Genomic DNA, 23,142 nt, shown 5'->3' with positions numbered 1-23,142 from the left:
AGGTTAGGTGCTGGGAAATCAGTGGATGGAGACTCGGACAGGAACCTGGGTATCCTGACAAAGGCCATTTCAAAACAGAGGGGTAAGTGCCCTGTGCAGGGAGACATGCATGGTGCTGTGTGGAGTCAGGTGAGGGGGTTGGCCAGGCAAGAAACCAGTGTTTTGCGGGGGGGAACCCTGTGAATGAGGGGAAGTGAGAAGCAAGAGAAGGCAGTCTGAAAGAGGTGAGCAGGCCCAACATTACAAAAGGCCTTCTGTGCCAAGCTCAGGCCTCTGCACTTCATCCCGCAGGTAAGGAGTGCACAAAAGGCTGTTTGTAGGAGGAATGGCAGGACAGGATGTATGGTTAGCATACATGACTCGAGGAGGAATGTGGAGAACAGGCTGGGGAGCTACACCAGGAGGCAGGAGACCACATGAAGAAGATGCAGCCATACCTGATGATCTGCTGGTGGTGGGGAGTGTGAGATGGTGGAAGCTTATGCAAATGAATGCTCCCTGCGGCCATGCACCAGGAGGGGGCTGCCTGAGGAGGAGCAGTTGGGGGAAGGGCAGATAGGACCAGCCCAACAGCAGAGTTGAGGACACACTAATCTAGCAGCACCTGAAGGCTAAAGGGAGGTCTCTGTGGGCACCTGAGCAGGTGAGACCCTGGGCAGAGGGTACACTCCTAGCTCAGGTTCCTCCTGTGGGTTAATTACATAAAAACCCAAGAGAGTGGGTGACTCCCCTAGGGAAATGACAGATGGGTAGAGGAGACCGTCCACAGTGGAATCCTGGAGAGGTATGTTCAGGTTCAAAAGGTAAGATCCTATCAACAGGTCAAGACCTTGGGGCTGTGCTGAAAACACAGCTTCAGTTTCTAAAGGGGAACAAAGTCAAAAACAGTTCCAGTCCCTGCTCGGGTGCTGAGATCCCCTCCTCTGCCACAGGAGTGTTTCCCTAGAGACTAGTCACTTTTGTCTGCAGTTACGTCGTTCAGTATGTTGCTGAAAGGTTAACAGGATTCTCTTCATGTTCTCACTCTCAGGATCTGCCCTGAACTGATGTAAACAGTATCAGGAAAACACATTTTGCTGCTGTTGCTAATCAGATAAAAGCACCGTTAAAAAACAAAACTGCCACAGACGCTGAGCCTAGCCGCTCAGTATTTATGACTTTTATATAACCATTTTTAAAAGCTGAAATAATATTCTATTCATACATTGCCAATGCTCAAACTTTTCACATTCTAACAAATAGACCCCAAAAAGGCTTATCGGAGATATGCCCAGAGAGCCAGCCAAGCTTCCCAGAGAGGGTTCAATTCTAGTAAGAGCTGAAGTCAGCTTTCATTTGCTCTCATCACGCATCCCCAACAGCAGCCTTTCTTTCTCAGCAAAGCAATAGATCACTGCTGATATTTGAGAATACCCAGGAGGAAAGTGGGGATGGAGAGGAAAGAGGGAAGAACGTTTTTCAAATATTGCTCTTCTGGCTTTCGACCAACTACAATTACACAGCATTAGCAGAAGATGAAATCAAGATAATATAAACAAAATCTTCAATGAGGCCAATTACCCTGAAAGCTTTCCCCAACTGTGTCTGAGATCACAGGCAGCTCCTCTAGAACCCTCCACCCCAGCATGAACAGTGAGTGTCTGCTTCTGGCCCACGCTGGGCAGACTGGGGGGGGGGTGACACGGAGCCTCTTCACCATCGAGATCTCCGGTGACAGATGTCAGTGCTGCCTCCACTTTTCTTGGGATATACTGAGACTCTGTACTGTGGTCAAATCTATTTCCGAGGCCCCGTAGTAGCCGGTCCTCCATACGGGTCCTCTCAGAGACAATGCATTCATTTTGTGTGGTTCGTAAGTGTTGGCTCTACAGACTTCAAGTCCATCCTAATATCATTAAGAGTTGGCACTGTGCTCGCTTCGGCAGCACATATACTAAGAGTTGGCACTGTAGGGTAGTAATTAAAGTGAAAATCAGAAATGTTTGAAAAATGTGTAAGGAGAAACTAATTACTTCGTAAGTATAAGATTAAGGATAAAGGACATTAAAATAGCAGGGCAAATCTAGTATTGGATTATAACCCAAAGTATAAAAAATATCCAGGAGTCTATAGCAATGTAAATGGCCAAATAAATTAATAAATGAGAATAGACAAACCTCCCACACAAAAGGAATCTAAGTAATGTATGCAGGGAGAGCTTAATTCCACTCAATGACTTGCTCCACAGAGTAGAGCATGGGAAGAGGTGGAACACACAGTAACTTCACAGACAAATCTGACAAATAGTACCTCAGCCAGGAGACCAAGGTCACCATCAAAGTGACCCATCATGTTGCTGGCAGGCATGTGATATGTGATGAGAATGGCAATTTATATCTGAGGTCTTCCTCACCAAACCCGGAACCCCGATTAACCACAAAGAAAAACACGAGACAACCCCAAACTAAGGGGCATTTTACAAAATACCTGACCAGTCCTCCTCCAAACTGTCAGGATTTCAGAAACAAACCTGACAAAATGACCACCAAGAGGATCCTGGAGGACACGGACACGGTCACTGAAAGTAAGGTGGCACCCAGAGAGAATGGCTCACCTCCCAAAAAAGGGACATTCGGGGAAATCTATGGAAACCCAATGAAGTGTGGGGTTTGGTTCACAGTACTCTAACAATGTTGGTTTCTGGGCTGTGACAAATGTATCACAGTTGTGTAAGACGTTAATATTAGGGTAAACTGTGGGAGGGGTATATGGGTACTCTCTTACCACCTTACAGCTTTCTATAAATCTAAATATATTCTAAAGCAAAAGGTTTATTTTAAAAGTAGCAAGAAGAAAAAAAAAGCTAAAGGAGTTCATCATCACCAAACCAGCATTACATGAAATGTTGAAGGGTACTGGAGGAGGAGGGGAAGAAGGAGGAGGAGGGAAAAGAAAAAATATGAACAATAAAATGGCAATAAATACATATCTATCAACAATTAAATCTAAAAATAAAAATAAATGAACAAGGAAGCTAATGAACAAAATACACTGATGAATAAAATAGAACCAAAGGCATGGAGACATGGAACAGACTGAAGAATATCAGAGGGAAGAGGGGGAGGGGCAGAAAGAGATTAACCAAGGAACCTATATGCATATATGCATTGCCTATGGACATAGACAATAGGGAAGTGAAGGCCTGGGGCAGGAATCGGGTGGAGAGGGTAAGTGGGGGGAAGGGGGACATCTGTAAGACTCTTAATAAAAATTTAAATAAATAAAAGTAGCAAAACATTACATGCGCTTTGGGAGTATTAAATTTTTCATTTAAAAGAAATCGCAACTGCACAGTATGAGTAAATGAACAGTAAGTACTTGGAGGATGAATTTACCATCACAGGGCATCACACTTACAGACATCCTTCTTTGGAGAGAATTCCAGAACCTACACAAAGAGGATTTTCTAATAGCAGCATCCAACTCATGTCATGATCTTGTCTTTACGCATAAAAAACAAATCTCAACCAAAAAAAGCCAGAGAAAACAAAGAGGCGTGGAAATCAAGTTGAAAGAAAGCAACTAGAGATAAAGTAACAGTAAAATACTGGAATATCTGAAATCAGGAAGATTAAAATACTATATAAATCAGTGTTGGTCAAACTGTGAATTATGATTAAGGTGTTTTAAAATTAAACTCCAGGGCTGGCAACTGGCTTTTTTTTTTTTAAATAAAAAGTTCTGGGGATGGATTGTAGTAATGAATGCACAACATTGTGAATGCCCTCAATGTCACAGAACTGTACACTTAAAAATGGTGACCTGGCTGGTGTGGCTCAGTGTTGAGATTCGACCTATGAACAGGAGGTCAGGGCACATGCCTAGGGGTTGCAGGCTCGATCCCCCGTGGGGGGCCTGCAGGAGGCAACCGATCAATGATTCTTTCTCATCACTGATGTTTCTATCTCTTTCTCCCTCTCCCTTCCTCTCTGAAATCAATAAAAATATATTTTTAAAAGGTGAAAATGATAAATGTTGTATATATTTAACCACAAAAAAAAAAAAAAAAGAAACAGAAAACAGTATACCACAGGTAGTAAGGGTAAGCACTATTGTATAAATAAATAAGCATGCATGTACACATTCATACATCCACAAACAGGCCTTCGGGTAAGCAAGTAAAAAGAAGTATCATGATGTAAAAAGTATTTCTTACCACAAGTCACTGGCAAAAAGTTTGGAAGCCACTCTTCTAATTCACTGACACAATTCTCCCTCACCCCACACCTCCACTCTGATAATCTGCCACTGTGTCAAAAGACCAATAAGGATAAAGTCTACTAATACTTTTAAGTGGGACAGAAAATTGGTGAAAAGAAAAGAAATGAATTCTAATTAATGAAAAAAGAGAGAACTGTGTTTGAAAATGAGCTGAACAAACTCCAAATCATATGCCACAAGGCTCTCTAAGGCCGGCACACCCACCCCCGGAGATGCAGCCAGGCCTTCCCAGCTCAACACACATCATCACCTGCCTACCTGCCAGCTCCACTTGGACGTGTCCTATCAAGTCTGAGATTCCTAGGAGACAACCAACCAGACATCCTGATTTCCCTCCCACTAAATCCCTTCCCATCCCAGTCATCATCTCCCCAGATGCTCAAGCCAAATGCCAGAAGCCCTCTAGGACTTCTCTTTACCCCTCCCTCTCCACATCTGCTTCAGTAAGTAATGGTCTGTTCCACCCCCCAAAATTCATCTCAGAACGTTGCATATCCCTCCACCCCCACTAGCCAGCCTAGCCTGAAACAGCATCCCCATTCCTCCTCACCTTTCCTTGCTCCCATTTACCCCAACAGGATTGTGACAGGCTCTGAACTCTGCCCCATAGATGCAGGTTATCCCCCACTGAAAATTTTATGCTGAGCTTAAATGGTCACTAGGAAGTTAATATTGCAAATATTGGCATTTTTTTAAATAAAACTCACAATCACTTTTTAAAATATATTCAGTGAAATCTAAATACCACTGCAATAATATCCATCATCTTCCATTTTCAAAAATTGCACAAATGGGCTTTCCTATATTGCTGGATATTTTCTCAAAGAATTTTAACCTAATATACCTTTATGTTCAAAGCCTTTTGAAACAAAACCATGGGTATAAATTGAAAATTTGTTTGTTTGTTTTTAATTTTTCTGTGACAGTAAGGTCTAAGTGTTAAATTTTTTTCTTCTGAATTATCATATTTTTATTAGTATGCAATTGATCAAACCAAAAAATTTAACTATTTATGTATTTTTTACAAATTTTGATAGGTAATTAAACATGTCAAATTCTATTGAAAAATGCATCCTTTACTGAGATAGATAGAACAGCCTCCATCCCCACCCCCAATTGGTTCATGTGAATATCACCTACTACTAGGATGAGGTGGGTTAATCAGCATCAATTTTATCTCATTTTCCTTGTCTTTTTTCTTCTTCTTCTTCTTCTTAATATAAGCACTGAAAAAGCTTGATCACATAAATAGATGTGAATGAAATGAGCTTTGGTGGGGCGCTATCCCTATATACTCTAAGCTCCCTCGATGTTTTATCCAAAAATCACAGAGATCTATCATTAAAAATAATTTCTGATGATCTAGCAACTGCAATTTGATTGGGTCCTCCTTCAATTTTGTTGAAAGTCAACATTTGAAAACTATCAGAAAGTTACAAATGAATTTGCCATCCTATCAGAGTGGATCGATCACTTTCTCCTGACCAATACCAGTAGTTCAGATTGCTCCTTTGTCTGCCCAAGATGAAGCACATGGTAGGATCTGGGCTGGGTGAGAAGGCTGCTTTTCTTTTGTCAAGTGGAGAAGGATAACTTACAACCTCAAACAGATCAATTTTTTGAGAAAATGTGGATGTTGGGGATCCAAAATCCGATTCCAGGAAGTTATCCTTGTGCCCAGGTACCACTGAGTCTTCAAGAGCCTCCAAGGGACCAGATATCCCCGTTTGTCAACTGACTGAGACTGCCTCATAATGAAAATATTCTCTTGTAAATGCAGTTGACACCGTTCAATTACTAGCCCCTGCTTAAAATCCTTTAATAACTCACTCCACATATTTAAAAAAATAAAACTCAAACTCCTTACTGTGACCTCTAAGGTCCTACCACATCTCACTATCACCTGGCCTTCTCCAGGTTCCTGGATTGCTGTCAATGCTTCCCACCTCAGGGCCTTTGCACCTGCTGTCCCCCCGCCCCGCCCCCCCCCCCGCCCCCTGCCTAGAGCACGCTCCCTCTACTTGCTGCATGGCTGCTCCTGCACATCCTCCAGACCTCAGTTCAAATGTCGCCTCCTAAGAGGGGCCTCACCTGACTACCCCATCCAACTCATTATTCTCTATCACAACAATCTAATTCTTGATAGTTCCTGTAAGAGCATAACTCTTTTGTTTTGTTTACAATAATGCTTGACTCCCCCACTACACACAACACAGGTCTTGTTCAGTGTTTTATGTCTAGCATAAAACCCAGTACAGTGCATGATGCTCAATAGATGTTTGTGAACAAGACGACGGATGTAAGCATGCCATGGGAAAAATGAGGTTGGGAGAGAGAGAGGGGGAGAGGGAGGGAGAGAGAGAGAGAGAGAGAGAGAGAGAGAGAGTGTTTTAACAGCTTTCTGTACAACCTTATTTTCAAACAAGGCTACATTATTAGAGAGTACAAATACCCCAAATGCCAACGAGAGAGGTACATTACAGAGAATATTAAGTACATAAGCATACACTTATCCAAGACTTCAGATAACATCCAAAGTGGGCAGGGCAATTTAGCAGGTATTCGCTGCCATTTTTTTCTTACCTCTGTTCTTGAGAACGCTCCCCCATATCCTCTTCAGAATCACCCTATCGAAAAAGAACACGCTTTAGTTTTCTCAAAGGAGCACAAAATCTCCAAAAGGAAGAGCTCTTCAGATCTCACGGGGTGATGAACTCTGTAATGAATGTCTAAAATCATGCCGACACACAGCAGGCATTCAATAAATATTTACTGAAAGAAAGAATAACTTTAGTATGGAGACTGCTAAATTGCCAAGTGATCCCTCATGTACTCATTGTAAGCACTTTACCTGTTTAAAATTACAATCTGAACATAATCCCAAATTACTTTGACATCACTTCTCTCCAAAGGCATTTTTAAATGTTTCCGTTTAATCACACAAGATGAAGTTTATTAATAATTAAAATTCCCAAACGTAGAAAATGTAATGTTTCACTCAGAACACTTGATGTATTTTGACATCAAGGTAAGAAGGCTGATAAATGTTATAAGTGGCATAAAATCACTCAAAAGTGATTCCAAAATCTTCTCCCAGACTTACCACCCAAAAATCTGACCGCACGTGTCATGTACCAGGAGGTTTAAAAAAAAAAAAAAAAAGCCTCTTGAAACAGAAACAGAGGGCAGATCCAATTAAATGCTACCCTGAAACTTGCTGCCAAGGTTCTTCAGGAACACCGACCCTTCCTGTTCCTCCAGCTTCTCTCTGACCCCTGGCTCTCCAGGTAATACTGCCTGGCGCCCTCTTCCGCACCCCAGCCCCCCACCCCCACGCCCATCCCTGCCAGTCTCCCGGGCCCAGACTCCTCCACACAAATTCCCTCCAAATGTTAATCCACACTTGAAACCATGGGGCCCAAATCCCCATCTCCAGCACCAACTTCTCCCTCAATCACACGTTACAGATACTCAGCGAATGCCTCCCTCTTTCCACGGTTTTTAGTCAACACAGCACATGGAAGGTACTCCACCGCATGTGTGGGGTGAACTAATTCACAGCTCCAGCCCTACCACCAGCTGCCTCCAGGATGCGTGCACTTTGTCGCCCCAGAAACAGTCACCAACATCAGGTCTACCAACACCAGGGCCCCTGCCAGGCAGCTCCTGTTCTAACTGGTCTCCTTCTGTCAAGGACACCATGACACTCCTTGACCCTCAGGCAAACCTTAGGGTCACTACCACACTGCTCTCCTCCCCTCACTCCAATCACAATGACCCACCCACCCAGGCCTGCATTACCACCACAGATGGGGCTTTCTGCTCTGTTTAAGACGTAAGCCTTCGATCCATCCTGGGAGTCACTGTGAGGCCAATCTTCCTCAACATCAATCACTTACCACCCACATGATGTGGACCCAGCATTCAATGTCACTGTGCTACTCTCTGCTCAAGAACCTCCCATGGCTCCCCAACTTCGAGTCAGATATATTCCAAGCTCCTTCACCTGGAATTGAGCGGTTGTCAATTGACCTTCACATACCCATCACAATCTCTACAGCCAGGCTTTAGCAGGGTCTCTGGGCTCCAGGTTAAAACATCGGCATAAAACACTCTGAACCTTCACCCATGTTGAGTGAGGCTCTAGGCTCAGCCCCAATGCAGATCTCTAACAGACTCCCCATATACTCTGCTCTTCCTCTCTCCCTTCAGTTCCTTCATTTCAGCACCTGATTGTTATCTCGGGGTATTACCAGCCTTATCTCCCCAGCAACACCAAGCTCTCAAAAGGCAGGGACCAAATCCTGTAATCTGCTCCCTCCACGAGAGGCAGGGGTGGGGGTGGGCAAAATTGGTGAAGGTGGTCAAAGGGTACAAACTTCCAGTTATAAAATAAGTAAATCATGAGGATATAATGTGCAGCATGGTGACTATGGTTAATAATGCTGTACTGCATATTTGGAAGTTGCTCTGAGAATAAATCTTAAAAGTTCTCATCACAAGAAAAAAAATTTGTGACTATGTACCAAGATAGATGTTAACTAGACTTACTGTGGTGATCAGTTTACAATATATACAAATAGGAAAGCATTATGTTTTACACCTGAAACTAATATGTTATATGTCAATTATACCTCAATAAAAATGTTTTAATAAAGATAATTTAAAAATACTAGTGGATACGACTATTTTTGAAAACTTCATTAAGCAAATTTCTCTAAATCAAAACAGAACCTGAAAATTATTTCCCTCAGACCCAGGAACTTTATCACAATAATACTTTCCTGGCCAGGCTGTGCTAAAATTCATACAATACTGTAGAGGCCAAAAGCATGGGCTCTGGAGCCAAACAACTCCTGGGTTCAAATTGCACCACTGCCACTTTCTCAAGGCCTTGGGCAAGCTATAGGATGACTTGCGAGCTCCATTTCCTCACCTGTTAAATCAGGTCTTCCTCATCCCTACTTCTTAGCATCTTAGCACAAGATAACACTCATAAAGTGCTTAAACAATGCCGGTAAGTCTCCAACCCATGTTAGTTATTATTTTTTATATTGATAGTGGAAGTAGATTAAAACAAAAATAAATCTCGATGACAAAAAGATTTCCAAATACCCATTAATGATTTGCTGACTGGAGCAAGATGCCATTACATCACACAGTACCTGAGATAATGAGGTCTCATAGTCAGTGTCCCAGTTCCTGTTTCACTTTCTATCAATTTCCGTTATCTACTCTCACTCAGGCTTAACCGGGTAAATTTAACAAGACATGAGATTTTTAAAGGCAGATCCCAGGGGCCTCCGAGTGCCAGGCCCCCTGCGAGGTGTTTGCCAGAGGAGCAGGGGGCCTACCATCCCAGACCAGATCAATGAGCGTCTGCTTCATTGGTTCTAGCTGCTCCTACTCAGCACCCAAGTCTGCAACCTAACCCAGGGAATCCAGAGGGAGCCTTCTCATCTCAGCCACGGCTGAAGGGATTAAAAGAACACATTCAAGATCGCCCTTCCAGCTTCTAGAACTGATACAAAAATGTGATTATTAAACAATAATAGGAAACCAATGCTTAATGCATTTGGCCTGCCATCTTTAGAACTGAATACCCTATAAATTAGGGAACTGGACAACACAGAGACAACTGCCTCTCCTCTCCCAGGAAGAAATCATGGGCTACTACTGAGTGCCTACTGCATACAGAACATTGTGGCTACATTGGGGCAACCAGCTTAGAAGCCCAAACCCTCTTAAGGAGAACTAAATTAGGGCAACTAGACAAAGCAAAAAATCCAGACACTCAAAGAGGGAGAAATGAAGGTGCCACTGCCAAGTTAGGAGTCAGGAAGGACAGACCCTGTTCAAAGAGCAGGGCAATAGCACCAGTTCTTTCATTCGACAGAAACGTATTGGGCCTCCTCGGCCAAGATTCGGGCTGAAGTAAGTGTCCCAGAGGACTGACAGGAGCAACCGTCAAGGTCAGAATGAGGAAGGCCCTGAGGGCCGAGCAGGTCAAGTGGATGGCAGGGAATCACAGAAGGTTTTTGACCTTGAAGGCAAAGTAAGAAGTTGGGCAAAGCAGTATCTTGCACACATGCAATTACTTCTTGCATATGCTATTTCTACACCACCACCACCACTTTCGATACACGTGGTCACATGAAGCAAAGTCAAAGGAAAGGATAAATTCTGTAAACCTAAGAAGAAAACCACCGTTTTTTCCTTCCTTCTCATTATCGCAATGGATAGTTTCTATCTTCCTACACCAAACTATTATACAACATAAAAGAGCATATAACAAAAAGATATAAATAATACAATCTATCTGTACAACTGGAGGGCACAGAATAGCCCTGAGCTATCTGCACAGGTCAGCCCCTTCAAAGCAGGACAGCTGTTCCATGCTCTCCAATGACCGAATCATTGGGGGACAGGTGGATACTGCCAAAGTAACAGGTAGCATATAGTAAGTGCTTACCCAGTTCCATTATTACCCCCATTTTTCAGGTAATAGAGGTGAAAAATGATGGAGCAGCGAGTCAAATCCTGGAAAGCTGGCCAGAGGGTCTGGCAGTTTAAAACAATTCGGTTATTATATTTGGTTTTACTAATAATGCATTACTAAAATTCTTGATCACTTAGAGACCCATTAGAAAACAAAAGGCCCAATCAACAGAAAACATTTCCAAAATAAATAACTGTATAAATAACTAGTGTTGGCAAATGTCAGTATTCCATTTTTAAATGCCACATCTTCTGATGCTCCTATTTCAACTATAATTTAAAAAATTTAGCTTCTGAAGCCATCTTTGGGTCTTCCTAAGTGAAAGGAACCCAATCTACAAGCTAAGTAAGCAGAAAACCCTCAAATTTAAATAACACCTATAAATATTATCTTTCTGTTGGACTTCATGACATACATGAGGAAGCTTTTCTGAAAAAAATTCAAACTACTTTGAGACTAATTCCCTAAAAATAACTTTCTTCAGAACTCTCTGAAGTTTTTATATACATGTAAGATATATCTATACTATATGTGTATATTTATGCAGTTTTGATATATATACATATAATGCAGTTTAAATAGATAATGATAGATAGATCTATATCTTTCCTCACCCCACCCAGGTATATGCAGGATAAGTCTCTAAAAGAAACTCATATAGAGATGAAGTATTTAGAAAATTAGTTTGAATACCAGTTTCACTTTCACTACAACTTTCATTAAGGTAGCTTAGCTATAAATGCTTCTATAGTGAGTACTCCAGAAAGACAGCTCCTAAATTCTAAGGCTTTTTTTTTTTTACCAAAACAAAGTGTATTATACATATAAACAAAACCAGAAATTAAGAATTTCATAAAATAATGCCTGAGCCTATAATAAAATCCTAGCAGGGGCCTGACACTTCCATCTCTCAGCAGAGTGACTAAATCTTCAACTAATGCAAGGATCAATCAGAGCCTATCCTGTCCTTTTCTTCAGCTTAGGTGGGCTTCCAACACTAACCAGAAAGAGGCAGAGGCTACAAGTGAGTAAAAAAGCAAATGCATATAAGCTATACACCAGGGCTTCTCCACCGGGGCACTTCTGCTCCCCAGGGACACTTGGCTACTTCTGGAGACATGTTTAGCTGTCACAACTGGGGGCAAGAGAGGGAGAGGTGAGTACCACTGGCATCTAGTGGGTAGAGGCAGAAATGCTCTGACTGCTTGACATCCTCCAGGGCCCAGGACAGCCCCCCACCCCAAAGAATTCTCCAGCCCAAAATGTCACTCATGCCGCTCCTGAACGACTCTGATCTATACAAATATAACTATTTTTTAACACTATATACTTCAAATATTAAGTAGGGTTCTCTCCGTAGGGTTATGAACCATTTCTGATTTGTTCATTTTATCTTTCGGTATGTTTCAAACCTTCAACAATACACATCTGTTATTTATAATCAGGGAAAAACTCCATTTGGGAATAAACTTTTAAGATGAAGGCAGGCTATTTGCTCCCCATCCTGCTGGGGCTTTTTCTCAAAGGACTGGTCTTATTTAGCCTACTGGCCTTAGGGCAGGTCCAGAAAAAAGTTCCTCTAAAAATCACCTCTCCGCCTCGAAGCTGTTATTTATTAGCCCTGATTAAAATGACTATTCCAAATATCTCAAAACCAGCACTCTAAATGCATCACATAGGAGGGAGAAAATTGAAATGTAAAACTGCACAGCCTGGCCAGTGAAGTTATAGCTAGAGATCCTGTTTTTCTAAACAGCCACAAGAGACAGCATAGAACCAAGTGCTGCCACCAATGTGGCGGTAATGAACATCTTAAAAATTGTGGCACACAAGCTGAATATCCCCTTATAATTCAAACCACTTCTCCACAAAGGGGGGAAATGTGCTTGGGGTCACTACTGTCCATGCTGAAAAAAGTCAGCAATATTATATTTAAATGTGTACATCTTCAGTCAATGAGAATTTCTCCTGAAAGTTAAACCTTAAACACAAAAGCTTTGCAGTACTGTGTCTATTGCGGCAGTAAACCCCGTTATGATGCCACAAATTCCAATAAAATGTTAGTATTTATTTTTCCAAATGCAATCATTGTATTATATTGGGAGGAAACCCCAAACAGGAAATTCAAATTGTATTCTAACAGGAATTAAAAGCACTGGGGGAAAAAATCCAAGATTACAATCCTTTAAAGTCACATCTTCATCCCAAAGCTACTTAACAATAATGGCAAGTACCATCTCTAACATTTCTGAAATCAATATTCCTGTTGTCCTCACGCACACAGCACCAGGTCGCTTAAAGAACAGGGCACACGTCCCTCGCCCACCCAGGACCACAGCTGGCCCAGGGGCCCGCCCTTCCCCTCTGTACAGCAGGCCCGGCCCTGCTGAGGTGGCCTCAGCTCCCACCTCCTGAACTTGGGGCAGGCGTGACTCACGCCCTGTCACATGGCGCAGGCGGAGGCTGGGAAGGCCACCGTTGCCAGGTGTTCAGGCTTGGCCCGACCGTTTATTTGCCTTGCAAAGTGGCCGGAGCGCCTGTGCCACTGGGGGGCCGGCGGCCTCCTGGCCTCTCCCCATTCGCACACTCACCCCCCCGCCCTGTCACCTGATCGTCCTCACCTGAGTGGGCAACAGGAGTTCCCCTTCTTCTGCCTGCCACAGCTCCACCACGTTCGGCAAGGGCTCAATCGCTACACGAAACCAAAAAATACATCGAGTTTTTAATGCACGGAAAAGAAACGCTTCCTGTTTCCCTACCGTCCCCTATGCACCCGCCTCACCAAAACAAGTCTCCCTTTCCTTCTAAAAGCGGAGGCCACCCGAGAAGGGAGCCAAGGATATGAACACAATGGACGGGGTGTAAGCCGACGGTCCCTGTGACAGAGAGGGGACAGCTAGCAGGGCCGGGGGGTCTGGTGCTGGGGGACTGATCCGAGGCCGCCCCGCGGGCTGCTCTGCGCTCGCATCCCGCAGCATCTGGGGCGGGCATCTGCAGGATGGGTCCTGGGCGGCCAGGCTCGGGAAACAAAGCTGCAGGAAGCCGGGCCGCGGCGGGGCCCTAGCGCGCGCCACACAAAGCGGGGGCTGCGCCTGGGGTGCTGGGGGGCCGCGCACAAAGGCTCCGGGGCGCGCGCGGCTAGCGGTCCGCACGGTCCCCAAGCCCCGCGACTTCCCAGCTTTCTGTTTGCATGGGGGCGGGGAATGCGGGAGGGGACGCTGCGGTTAGAAAATGTTATCAGCCAAGAATTGCAACCGCTTTCCTTCCTCCTCCTGCCCCTTTCCCTTTCCTCCCCTCGTCCTCTAATAGATTTCAGCAGTTCCCTACAAGAAAGAGAAGGGGGGGCAGGGTGAAGAGGAAAAGCCAGCGGAGCGGCGCAAAGCTGACCTTGTCCCTGAGCCCCTCCCGGGCGACAGCAGGGCAGGAGGACCTGGAAGACACCCAGCAGGAGGTTCACGGCCGCGGCGGTGCGGCAGTAGCAGCCCGGCTGCGGGCGTCGGAGCCCCGCCATGCTGCTGCTCGCGCTTCCCTCGGTGCTCGCCGCGCTCGCCGCTCGCTCGCTGGCGCCCTGGCTGCCTCGCCCCGGGCCCGCCCCCGCCGCCCGCCGGGCCCGCCCCGCCGCCGCCCCCGCCCCCGCCCTCGCCGCCGCAGCAGCTGCTGCTGCAGCTCCAGCCCCGGGCGCGCCGCTCGTCTTGCGCGCGTGTGTGCCACAGATAGGGGGGGGACGGAACGCGGCGGGGTGCGGGGAACGTGGACAATGCGAACGCCTCGGCCGCGGGCGCCCCGCCCCGGCGCAGAGCACAGGGCTGCGAGTCTGGCCAAATCTGCGGGGCGCAGGCACTTTCTGCGGCTGTGACTTAGAGCTGCCGGGAGGGACTGTCGCCAAGTGCGATTTCAACATTTTGAGGGGGAGGGGGCTTCGCTTTGTTTAGGCACAGTCGGGTTATTGCCCATCGGCAGGGGGGCGACGGTGGGTGGTGGGAATGAGGAGTCGCCCAGCGAGAAGCCTGAGACAGGATATTAGTGGAAATAATGCAGTGGTTGTCAGGAAACGCGAGTGCAGCCACATGGCTACTGCCAGTTCTGCAGCGAGGATATCCGGTGGCTGCAAAGTCTGTAATTTAGAATAAAAAGAGCTCTCCCAAGACCCGAGAGGCTGACCTCAGCGCCGCGTGGCGGTGGTGCGCCCGGCGCCCTCCGTGGAGACGATCCAGCTTGTGACAGGTGGGGAAGCCTCTTCCTAGGGGATTTATGGCTTCAAAGATCTTGCAAATACACCCCTTCGGATTCACGTTGCAAAATTCAGCCAGCCTCTTCTGCAACATGGTGGGGGTCGAGGACGTGGTAAGTTGCCTGTTTCTAATACTAACAGGATAATAGAAGCAATGCTTGGAAATATATTTTCTAGCCCTATTTTTTGATGCTTAGAATGGAAAACTACGTCTGAGATCTGAGATCTCTTTTAATATCATGCAAAGATTTATTCAAGATCTATTTGCATCACCTGGAAGTATTGACAATCTTCAGATCCCCCACCCCCAACCCCCTTTCATTTGCTGCTTCCAGAGTAGCTTGTATGAAATTCAGAGAATATGAGCAGTGTACAATAAAGAAGGAAAGTGACCGGGGCACACCTGTCTGCTTACGTTGATCCTCTACTTAATTGCTTCTGGTGCCTTACAGTCTAGACAATGGAAAAGCGGTGGTCAAATAGCAGGACGGATGCCGGAGGACTAAACCAATTAGAAATCTCTCTCTCTCTCTAAAGGACATAATACAGTACTGTAAGCCCAGTCTCACACTGTGTCTGGAGAAAACTCTAAACAAGGTTAAATAGCCTAATTGCTGGGCCAGTCTGCTTATTTCCTTAGCAAGAATCTCCATTCCCATTCCAATATGTCCCTTGTTTCTCTTCATGTCATTCTCTAGGTTTGTATTTGCCCTTTGGATCTGAAGATTCTCCATGGTGTTAAAGGGACCTCTTATGACAAGAATACTTGCACAGCCCAATTAGGCAGTTACTGCATCTTCCAAATTTGTTTTTAAATGAAAGTTCTCTCATTGGCCTAGTTATTTACAATATGTATTTTTAAGCCCTGTTATGACTATACTACTCAGAAAGGAGAACAAGCAAAAATTGATGGTCTACTAGGTTTTACTAAACAGGCTGAATAAAAAGTCGTGGCACAAAACTTTTTTACTAACTTTTAAATAATTTTACTTTTTTACTGCAAGTCTTTAACACACCAACCAGTATCACAGAATCAATGGAAATGACTTAAAGATAGAGAAAAATTGCTGTGGCCCATGTATAAACACAGCTCTGTTTTGTTCTCCTGAACCTTTTAAAGGCCCGCTTGATTTTCCAAGTTGTGGCCTTGTGGACTTTGCAAAGTGGGTAATGCTATTTGACTGTTGTTCAAAAAGCCAGAAACATGTATCTGCAGTGCCAAGGGGTAGGAGAGGGATACAGGATTACACAGCTGTCTTCTGAGATAAATCTGACCCACTGAGCCTTCTCTGGAGTTATTTTTCATGCTGACTCATGAACAACAGGAAAGTTATGGCCCATTAAGTAGCATCCATGTTTTGAAGTAAACTTGTTCTCCAAAGAAGACTCTTGTGCTATATTTCCACTATTCCCCTGTAGATAGTCAATATTTTGTTATCAGGGGATATTAGAGGTGGAAAATTTTTGGCTAATAAATAATAGCCCAGCTGCCTCATTTACAAAAGAAATTGAAGCCCCAAAATGATGAGAAATACCAAGTTATAGTGGCAGAGTTATGAAATAATGTTAACTGAAAACAATATATATAAAAGCCCAAGCAACCATTACAGCAGAACGACCAGAACAACCAGTGGCTATGACGCGCACTGAGTAGGCAGGCAAGCGAGCAGTTAGGAGCAGGCAGGCAGGCAGGCAGGCAGGAAGGTGAGCAGTTAGGGGTGAGTGGTCCCAGATTGCGAAAGGGATGTCCAACTGCAGGGACTGGGCCTAAACCAGCAGTGGAACATCCCCAGAGAGGTCCTGGATTGTGAGAGGGCACAGGCTGGGCTGAGGGACTCCCCCCCCCTTGCATGAATTTCATGCACCGGGCCTCTAGTTTAATATAAACATGAAGGAACTTTATATGCAGTAAAGGGAGGAACAGGCACTAAGGAGATACCTCCTAGAGTACATCAATTGTAAATTAGATCCATGTAAGTTAAGATGTTTTTATAAATTAAAAAATCAAACCTAAAATGGATAGACTATACCTATTTTTAAAATACACAAGATGTCAATCATGCTTTTGACTTACTTTACCTTTGTTCTTTTTTCTTAATGAAACAGACATTTACACAGATGACTACCAAGCAAGTCTAAAAATGTGAGTTACATCTTAACACATCCTGCATAAAACTGACAGTGAAGCGTCAAGCCCAAATCACCTATCTCTGTTCCAGAGAAGATTCAACATACCACGACACAAGCTGTTGATTAAATGAGAAAATGTGTGGCAAGCATTTGGTGTAGGTGCTCAATAAATGCTAGTGATGAAATGATCATGTATTCACATTGGGGGGCCATGCCAGACCTTTCATTAATATGGTAAATTTGATACTGATCATCAATGACTTGAATTTCCATATTATCATTCATTACCATATCATTTATAACTCAGGCTGGAAATGATTAATGAAAATGTACATGTAACAGCTGTTTGCTGGCTTATCTATCCATCTATTTTGGGCCTCACTCCAATCTTGACAACAAAACCATGTGTTTCCTCAAACCACCCCCACCATCATGCTGGGATCCAAGCTCATCCTTGCCTGGAAGGAAATGCCCTGAGGGGTGGTTTTTTAGCAGAGCAGAAACCTAATAGTTAAGGTCAGGTACTCCTGAGATGCAAACTGCCCCCTGGACTCAGGGGAACCTTCTTACTCTAACTGTATTCCATGTCATCTCATCTCAGAAAGCCTCGCTTGGGTACATTGGATAAGGATTCTCTTCTTAAACTACTCTGTTGTGTTAAACAATTGTCCTTTTCCATTATAGGAACATGGAGCAATTTGGGGGAGCATCAGTATTCATAGTTAAATATAGTCACCTTATTTTTTTCAAAACTCAAAAAAACTGTACACTGAAAAGGGCAACTGTTACTGTACATCAATTAAAATTAAGCTGTTTAAACTGAATTTTTTAAAGAAATAACTTTTTAAAACATTTAAGACATTTTTAAATATCTTTTTTAAGGCTAGAATGTGATGTATACAGGATACTCGAGTCCTGCTAAATATCTAATTATGATTAAATGAATGATACATGAATAAAAAAGAATAGTTACCTTTCCAGTTTCCCTTGCAACATGGCATGGCTATTCGGCCTAGTTCTGGTCAAAGAGAGATAGCAGACTTCTGTTGACTTGGTTTCAAAGAAAGCTATTGTTTTCTTAATGGAAAGGAATAGATTCAGCTAGGACAGATCTTCTGCTCTGTGTCCTTCTTCCAGCTGGAAAATAGATGTGATGGCCAGAGGTCTGCAGCCATCAGGCAAGCCTGAGGGAAAAGCTATCAGTTGAGGACAGTGGATTAAAAAGGCAGAATAAGTCTGGATCCTTGATGGAATTATGGAATTGTTAGATCGTCTGCCTTTAGCTATCTTGTTTTGTAAGGAAAAGTAACCGCTTCTTACTGCAGACAGGTTTTCTAATACATATAGCCAAGTGAAAGAAAGAAAAAAGTCTATCAAAACAAAAATGAAATTAAACAATCATCTACACTAATAAAAGAGAAACATGTAAATTGACCATCACTCCACTACACCCACCAGCCAATCAGGAGTGAGTATGCAAATTAACCCAACAAAGAAGGAAGCAACCATGGAGCTGGAGTGAGCAGGAGGCTTGGGTTGCCCCCAGCAACAGAGGAAGCCAAGTTTCCAGACTTCTCTGGCCTCTGCTCAAGGAGGGGCTGGGGACCTGGGTCACCGGGGGGCGTGGCCAGCCTGAAAATGGCCCTCAGCCCCTTACCCAGGCTGGCCACACCCCCATGGGGTGAGGGTCCCCGCTGGGGGGCTTGGCCAGCCTGCAAACAGCCCTCAGCCCCTCACCCAGGCTGGCCAGGCACCCCCACCCTGAAAGGGGTGTGGCTAGCCTAAAAATAGCCCTCAGCCCCTCACCCAGGATGGCCACGCCTCCCCCCCAGTGAGGACCCTCACCCCATGGGGGCGTGGCCAGCCTGCAAACCACCATAGGCCCCTCACCCAGGCTGCCCAACACCCCAAGGGAACCCCCACCCTGATCCGGGACACCCTTCAGGGCAAACCAGCTGGCCCCCACCCATGCACCAGGCCTCTATCTATACTAATAAAAGGGTAATATGCTAATTAGACTGGAAGACCTTCCAGACGTTCTTCTGGACAAAGCCATGGTGACGGGGCCGAGGTAGAAGTGGTTAGAGGCCAAGAGGGGAGGGCAGTTGTGGGTGATCAGGCCAGTGGGGGGGGGGGCCATTAGGGATGATCAGGCCAGTGGGGGGTGGGCAGTTGGGGGTGAGCAGACCAGCAGGGGGGCCAGTGGGGGCAAGCAGGCCATCAGTGGGGGTCAGTGGGGGTGAGCAGGCCAGCAGGGGGGCAGTTGGGGGCAAGCAGACCAACAGGGGGGGCAGTTGGGGGCGAGCACACTGGCACGGGGGGGTAGTTGGGGGTGATCAGGCTGGTGGGGGGGCATTTGGGAGCAAGCAGGCCAGCGGCAGGGGGTAGTTGGGGGCTAGCAGGCCGGCAGGCAGAGTGGTTAGGGGCAATCAGGCAGGCAGGCAGGTGAGCGGTTAGGAGCCAGCAGTCCCGGATTGCAAGAGGGATGTCCGACTGCTGGTTTAGGCCCAATCCCTGTAAAATGGCAGTAGGACATCCTTCGAGGGATCCCAGATTGGAGAGGGTGCAGGCCGGGCTGAGGGACCACACACCCCCCGTGCACAAATTTTGTGCACCAGGCCACTAGTCCTTGTAAATAAGCAGCCTCAAAGGTAGTAACAGAATGTTCATATAACAAGGGGAAATGGCAAACTAGTACTTGGTTTATAAGTACAAATTAACAACTATTGTGCATAATTTTATATACAATTAGCAAAGTAGGTAAAAGCAACAAAAGTAAATACTGATTAGACAGCTGCAGAGACACAGTGCTTATCACTTAGCAAATGAGTTTATTCTCCAAAGGACAGTGCTATGACCGAGGCCGTTATCTTTGGTCTCTGTAGCAGCCCCCCTGGCATGTACGACATACAGCTCTGGGTACCATTTGAGATTTCCCCCTATCTTCTCAATTTGCAACCTCTTCCTCCTATGCCCAACTTCTAAAAGTAAGAGTACCATGGGGCTTGGTCCTGGCTGCTCTATACTTCCTCTGGATCAACTCATCCAGCCCATGGCTTTAAATAATATCTATAAGGTGCCGAAACCGGTTTGGCTCAGTGGATAGAGTGTCGGCCTGCGGACTGAAGGGTCCCGGGTTCGATTCCGGTCAAGGGCGTGTACCTTGGTTGTGGGCACATCCCCAGTGGGAGGTGTGCAGGAGGCAGCTGATCAATGTTTCTCTCTCATCGATGTTTCTAGCTCTCTATCCCTCTCCCTTCCTCTCTGTAAAATATCAATAAAATATATTTTAAAAAAAAATAATAATATCTATAAGCTGATGAATCCAAGTTATCATTTTAGCCTTGACCTGAAGTTCCTCATTCATATATCCAACTGCCTACTTGCGGTCTCCACTTGAATGTCTAATAAGAATCTCAAACCTAACATATCCAGAACTCTGATTCTACCTGTTCAAACCTGCACACCCCTACCTAGTCTTCCTGACTTCCAGTCCATGGCAGCACCGTCACCCAGCTGCTCCAGCCAAAATCCAAGGAGTCATATTTAATTCCTCTTCTCTTTACACCCTTTAAATCTATCAAGAAACTAGAGGCCCAGCACACGAAATTGTGCAGGTAGGGTCCCTAGGCCTAGCCTGTGATCAGGGCCATCTTCTACCCGTTCGCCAGTCCCCAGGCCAAACGCCGCCTCCACAGCCGGGGCAGGTAGATCACGGGCGCACCCCGCAGCTTCCATCAAGCCCCACAAGTGCCGCAAGCCCCGGCAGCAGTGCCCATGTGAGCAGCCTCAAGCTGGCAGCGCGTTCCATCAGTGGCCGGCCTAGCACATACACATGGAGGTGAAGTCACTGGCGCCCGCTTTCCCGCTGGCCTGAGCCCCCGAGCAGCTGGGGATCCCAACAGCCTGATGGCCAGCCTGGTCCTCCCGCCACCTACCCAGGTTCCCCCGTACACCATCGCTGATCCATCGGAGCCTGTGGGCCAGGGGGAGGGACCAAGAAGTCAGCCATTCAGCCTGCTTGCCAGTCGCCAGTCACCAGTCCCATCCCGCTGCCCTCGTGGGTTGGGGTTGTGGGGGGAGGGACCAAGAGGTGGTCAATGCACCTCATGGCGACTGGTCAAGCAGTCGTTCCAGTCGTTACACTTACGGTCCCTGGCCTTTTATTATATAGGATTCTGTGGTGCTCACCTCCAGAATATTTCCCATACCTCTCCTTTCTCCATCACTACCCTGAAGGAAGCACCTCATCCCTCACACAGCCTCCTTCTCCTGGTCTCTCTGCCCCCACTCTCACCCCTTACATCTTGGTTGTATAATGGCCAGAATGACTTTTTGAAAACAGAATTCAGATTATGTATAAAACCCTGCAGTGGATTCCTATACAATTAGGACACAATCCAATCCCCTATCCTTGTCCTGCATGAAACAGATCTGGCTCCTGCTCACCTGTCCAAAGGGTGATCACCTTCTATCAGGCGTCCCATGGATAACTGTTCTTCAACCCAGCGGCCTTCGTGTCCCCCAAGCCCATTAGGCTTGACCCCCATCTCAGGGCCTTTGCACTTGCTGTTTTCTCTATAGGAAAGCTCTTTGTCCTGATTGTCATCTCTGGACAATCATTTATATAGCACTGCCACATAAGGTTGTGCCTGGAGCTCCCAAGGAGTAGTGACTGAAATCCAGCTCTCTGATTCACTAAGGTGGGCCCTGGCGTGAGGAAGCCTGGAGCTAGAAGAGCCTTCTACTGATCCCATACTAACCAATGGCCAAACCACACACTCGTGACACTGTGTCTTCCCAGAGCGAGCACCTTTTTCTAATCAAAATATTATTTATGTCTAAGCAGAAGGGAAAACTAACAGTCACTGGATATTCACTTTAGTGCATGTCTTAAATAAAAATACAACAGGATTAATCTTATCGTCCTTATTTCACATTAGAAATTGCAATTGAGAGGGATAAATTGTTAAAACTGGAATCTAAAAAAATTCCACTGCACTGTACTGTCTCTAAAGATGAAGAAGCAAGAAGTTTTCTTTCTTTTTTTTTTTTTTCATGTTTTAATGCTACTTACTTTAGGATGCTCCTAGGAATGTTAGAAAAAAGTCTCTGAAAGCCCAAGCTATAGTCATTAAAAGTAAGTTACTATTGACTGGCTGGTGTGGCTGTGGTTGAACCCATGAACCAGGAGGTCAGGGTTTGATTCCCGGTCAGGGCACATGCCTGGGTTGCTGGCTAGATCCCTGATAGGGGGTGTAGAGGAGGCAGCCGATCAATGATTCTCTCTCATCATTGATGTTTCTCTCCCTCTCCCTTCCTTTCTCTGAAATCAATAAAAAATATATTTTTTTAAGTTACTGTTGTTCCATAGAGCTGCAAAACACACCTCACCTATTACACTCCCAGGTGATAAATTAAGGTCAATATGAAATCCAGTAAAGGCTGTCATTTTTCTTTTGTCTCCACACTTCTGGACATACAGATCTTGACCCCCTACAGACTATAGTACATACTAGCTTATGATCTATTTGGGAAAGTTATTTGCATAAACCTCTAAGATAGTGACTGCATTAACTTGTTTGTACTTACTACAATTTTCTACTTGGGATTCAAAATGCAGACTAAAGAGTAGAATTTATTTTTCTCCTCCTTGCTGGCTTTCTTTCTTGCTTACTTTTGGAAACGATACAGAAGTAGACTTCAGAAGGTTGGCAAGGATTTCAATTCTGTAAATTGAGTCAATTTCTTGGTAAATGATCTTGGAAAAACTGTTTTTTTAAGGTCCCACTCAAGCTATAAAACAAGGCCCAACCTTAGTCTGGGAAACAGAAATAGTAAGTACTTTTTCAGCTCCATGTAACAGTCTGAAGTGATTCCACTGTAATTCAGCTTCTTCTTCTAGAAAGAGTGACAGACAACCCTCATACTAGTACTTAAGACATGCCAAGCCCTACCCTAAGTGCTTTGCATATATTAAGTCATTTAATCCTTCCAACAACCTCATGGGGTATAGGTACTA

The 23,142-nt window shown here is 45.1% G+C and overlaps 1 protein-coding gene across 1 annotated transcript in view; it reads right to left on the bottom strand.

Moving 5' to 3' along the window:
- The window catches only part of TMEM131L (transmembrane 131 like), a 148,473-nt gene extending 134,125 nt beyond the window's left edge, over positions 1-14,348 (bottom strand). Inside the window, exons 1-3 of the mRNA XM_080672420.1 lie at positions 14,147-14,348; positions 13,381-13,451; positions 6,844-6,887 (exon numbers count right to left, since the gene is read on the bottom strand). Coding sequence (XP_080528546.1) covers positions 6,844-6,887; positions 13,381-13,451; positions 14,147-14,270 — 239 coding nt within the window. The 5' untranslated portion in view covers positions 14,271-14,348. The remainder of the gene's footprint in view (positions 1-6,843; positions 6,888-13,380; positions 13,452-14,146) is intronic.
- Between the last annotated feature and the right edge of the window lie 8,794 nt (positions 14,349-23,142).

The sequence above is a fragment of the Plecotus auritus genome (genome assembly GCF_963455305.1).
Source record: "Plecotus auritus genome assembly, chromosome: 6".
NCBI lineage: Eukaryota > Metazoa > Chordata > Mammalia > Chiroptera > Vespertilionidae > Plecotus > Plecotus auritus.
This window is presented reverse-complemented; position numbering and strand designations above follow the sequence as displayed.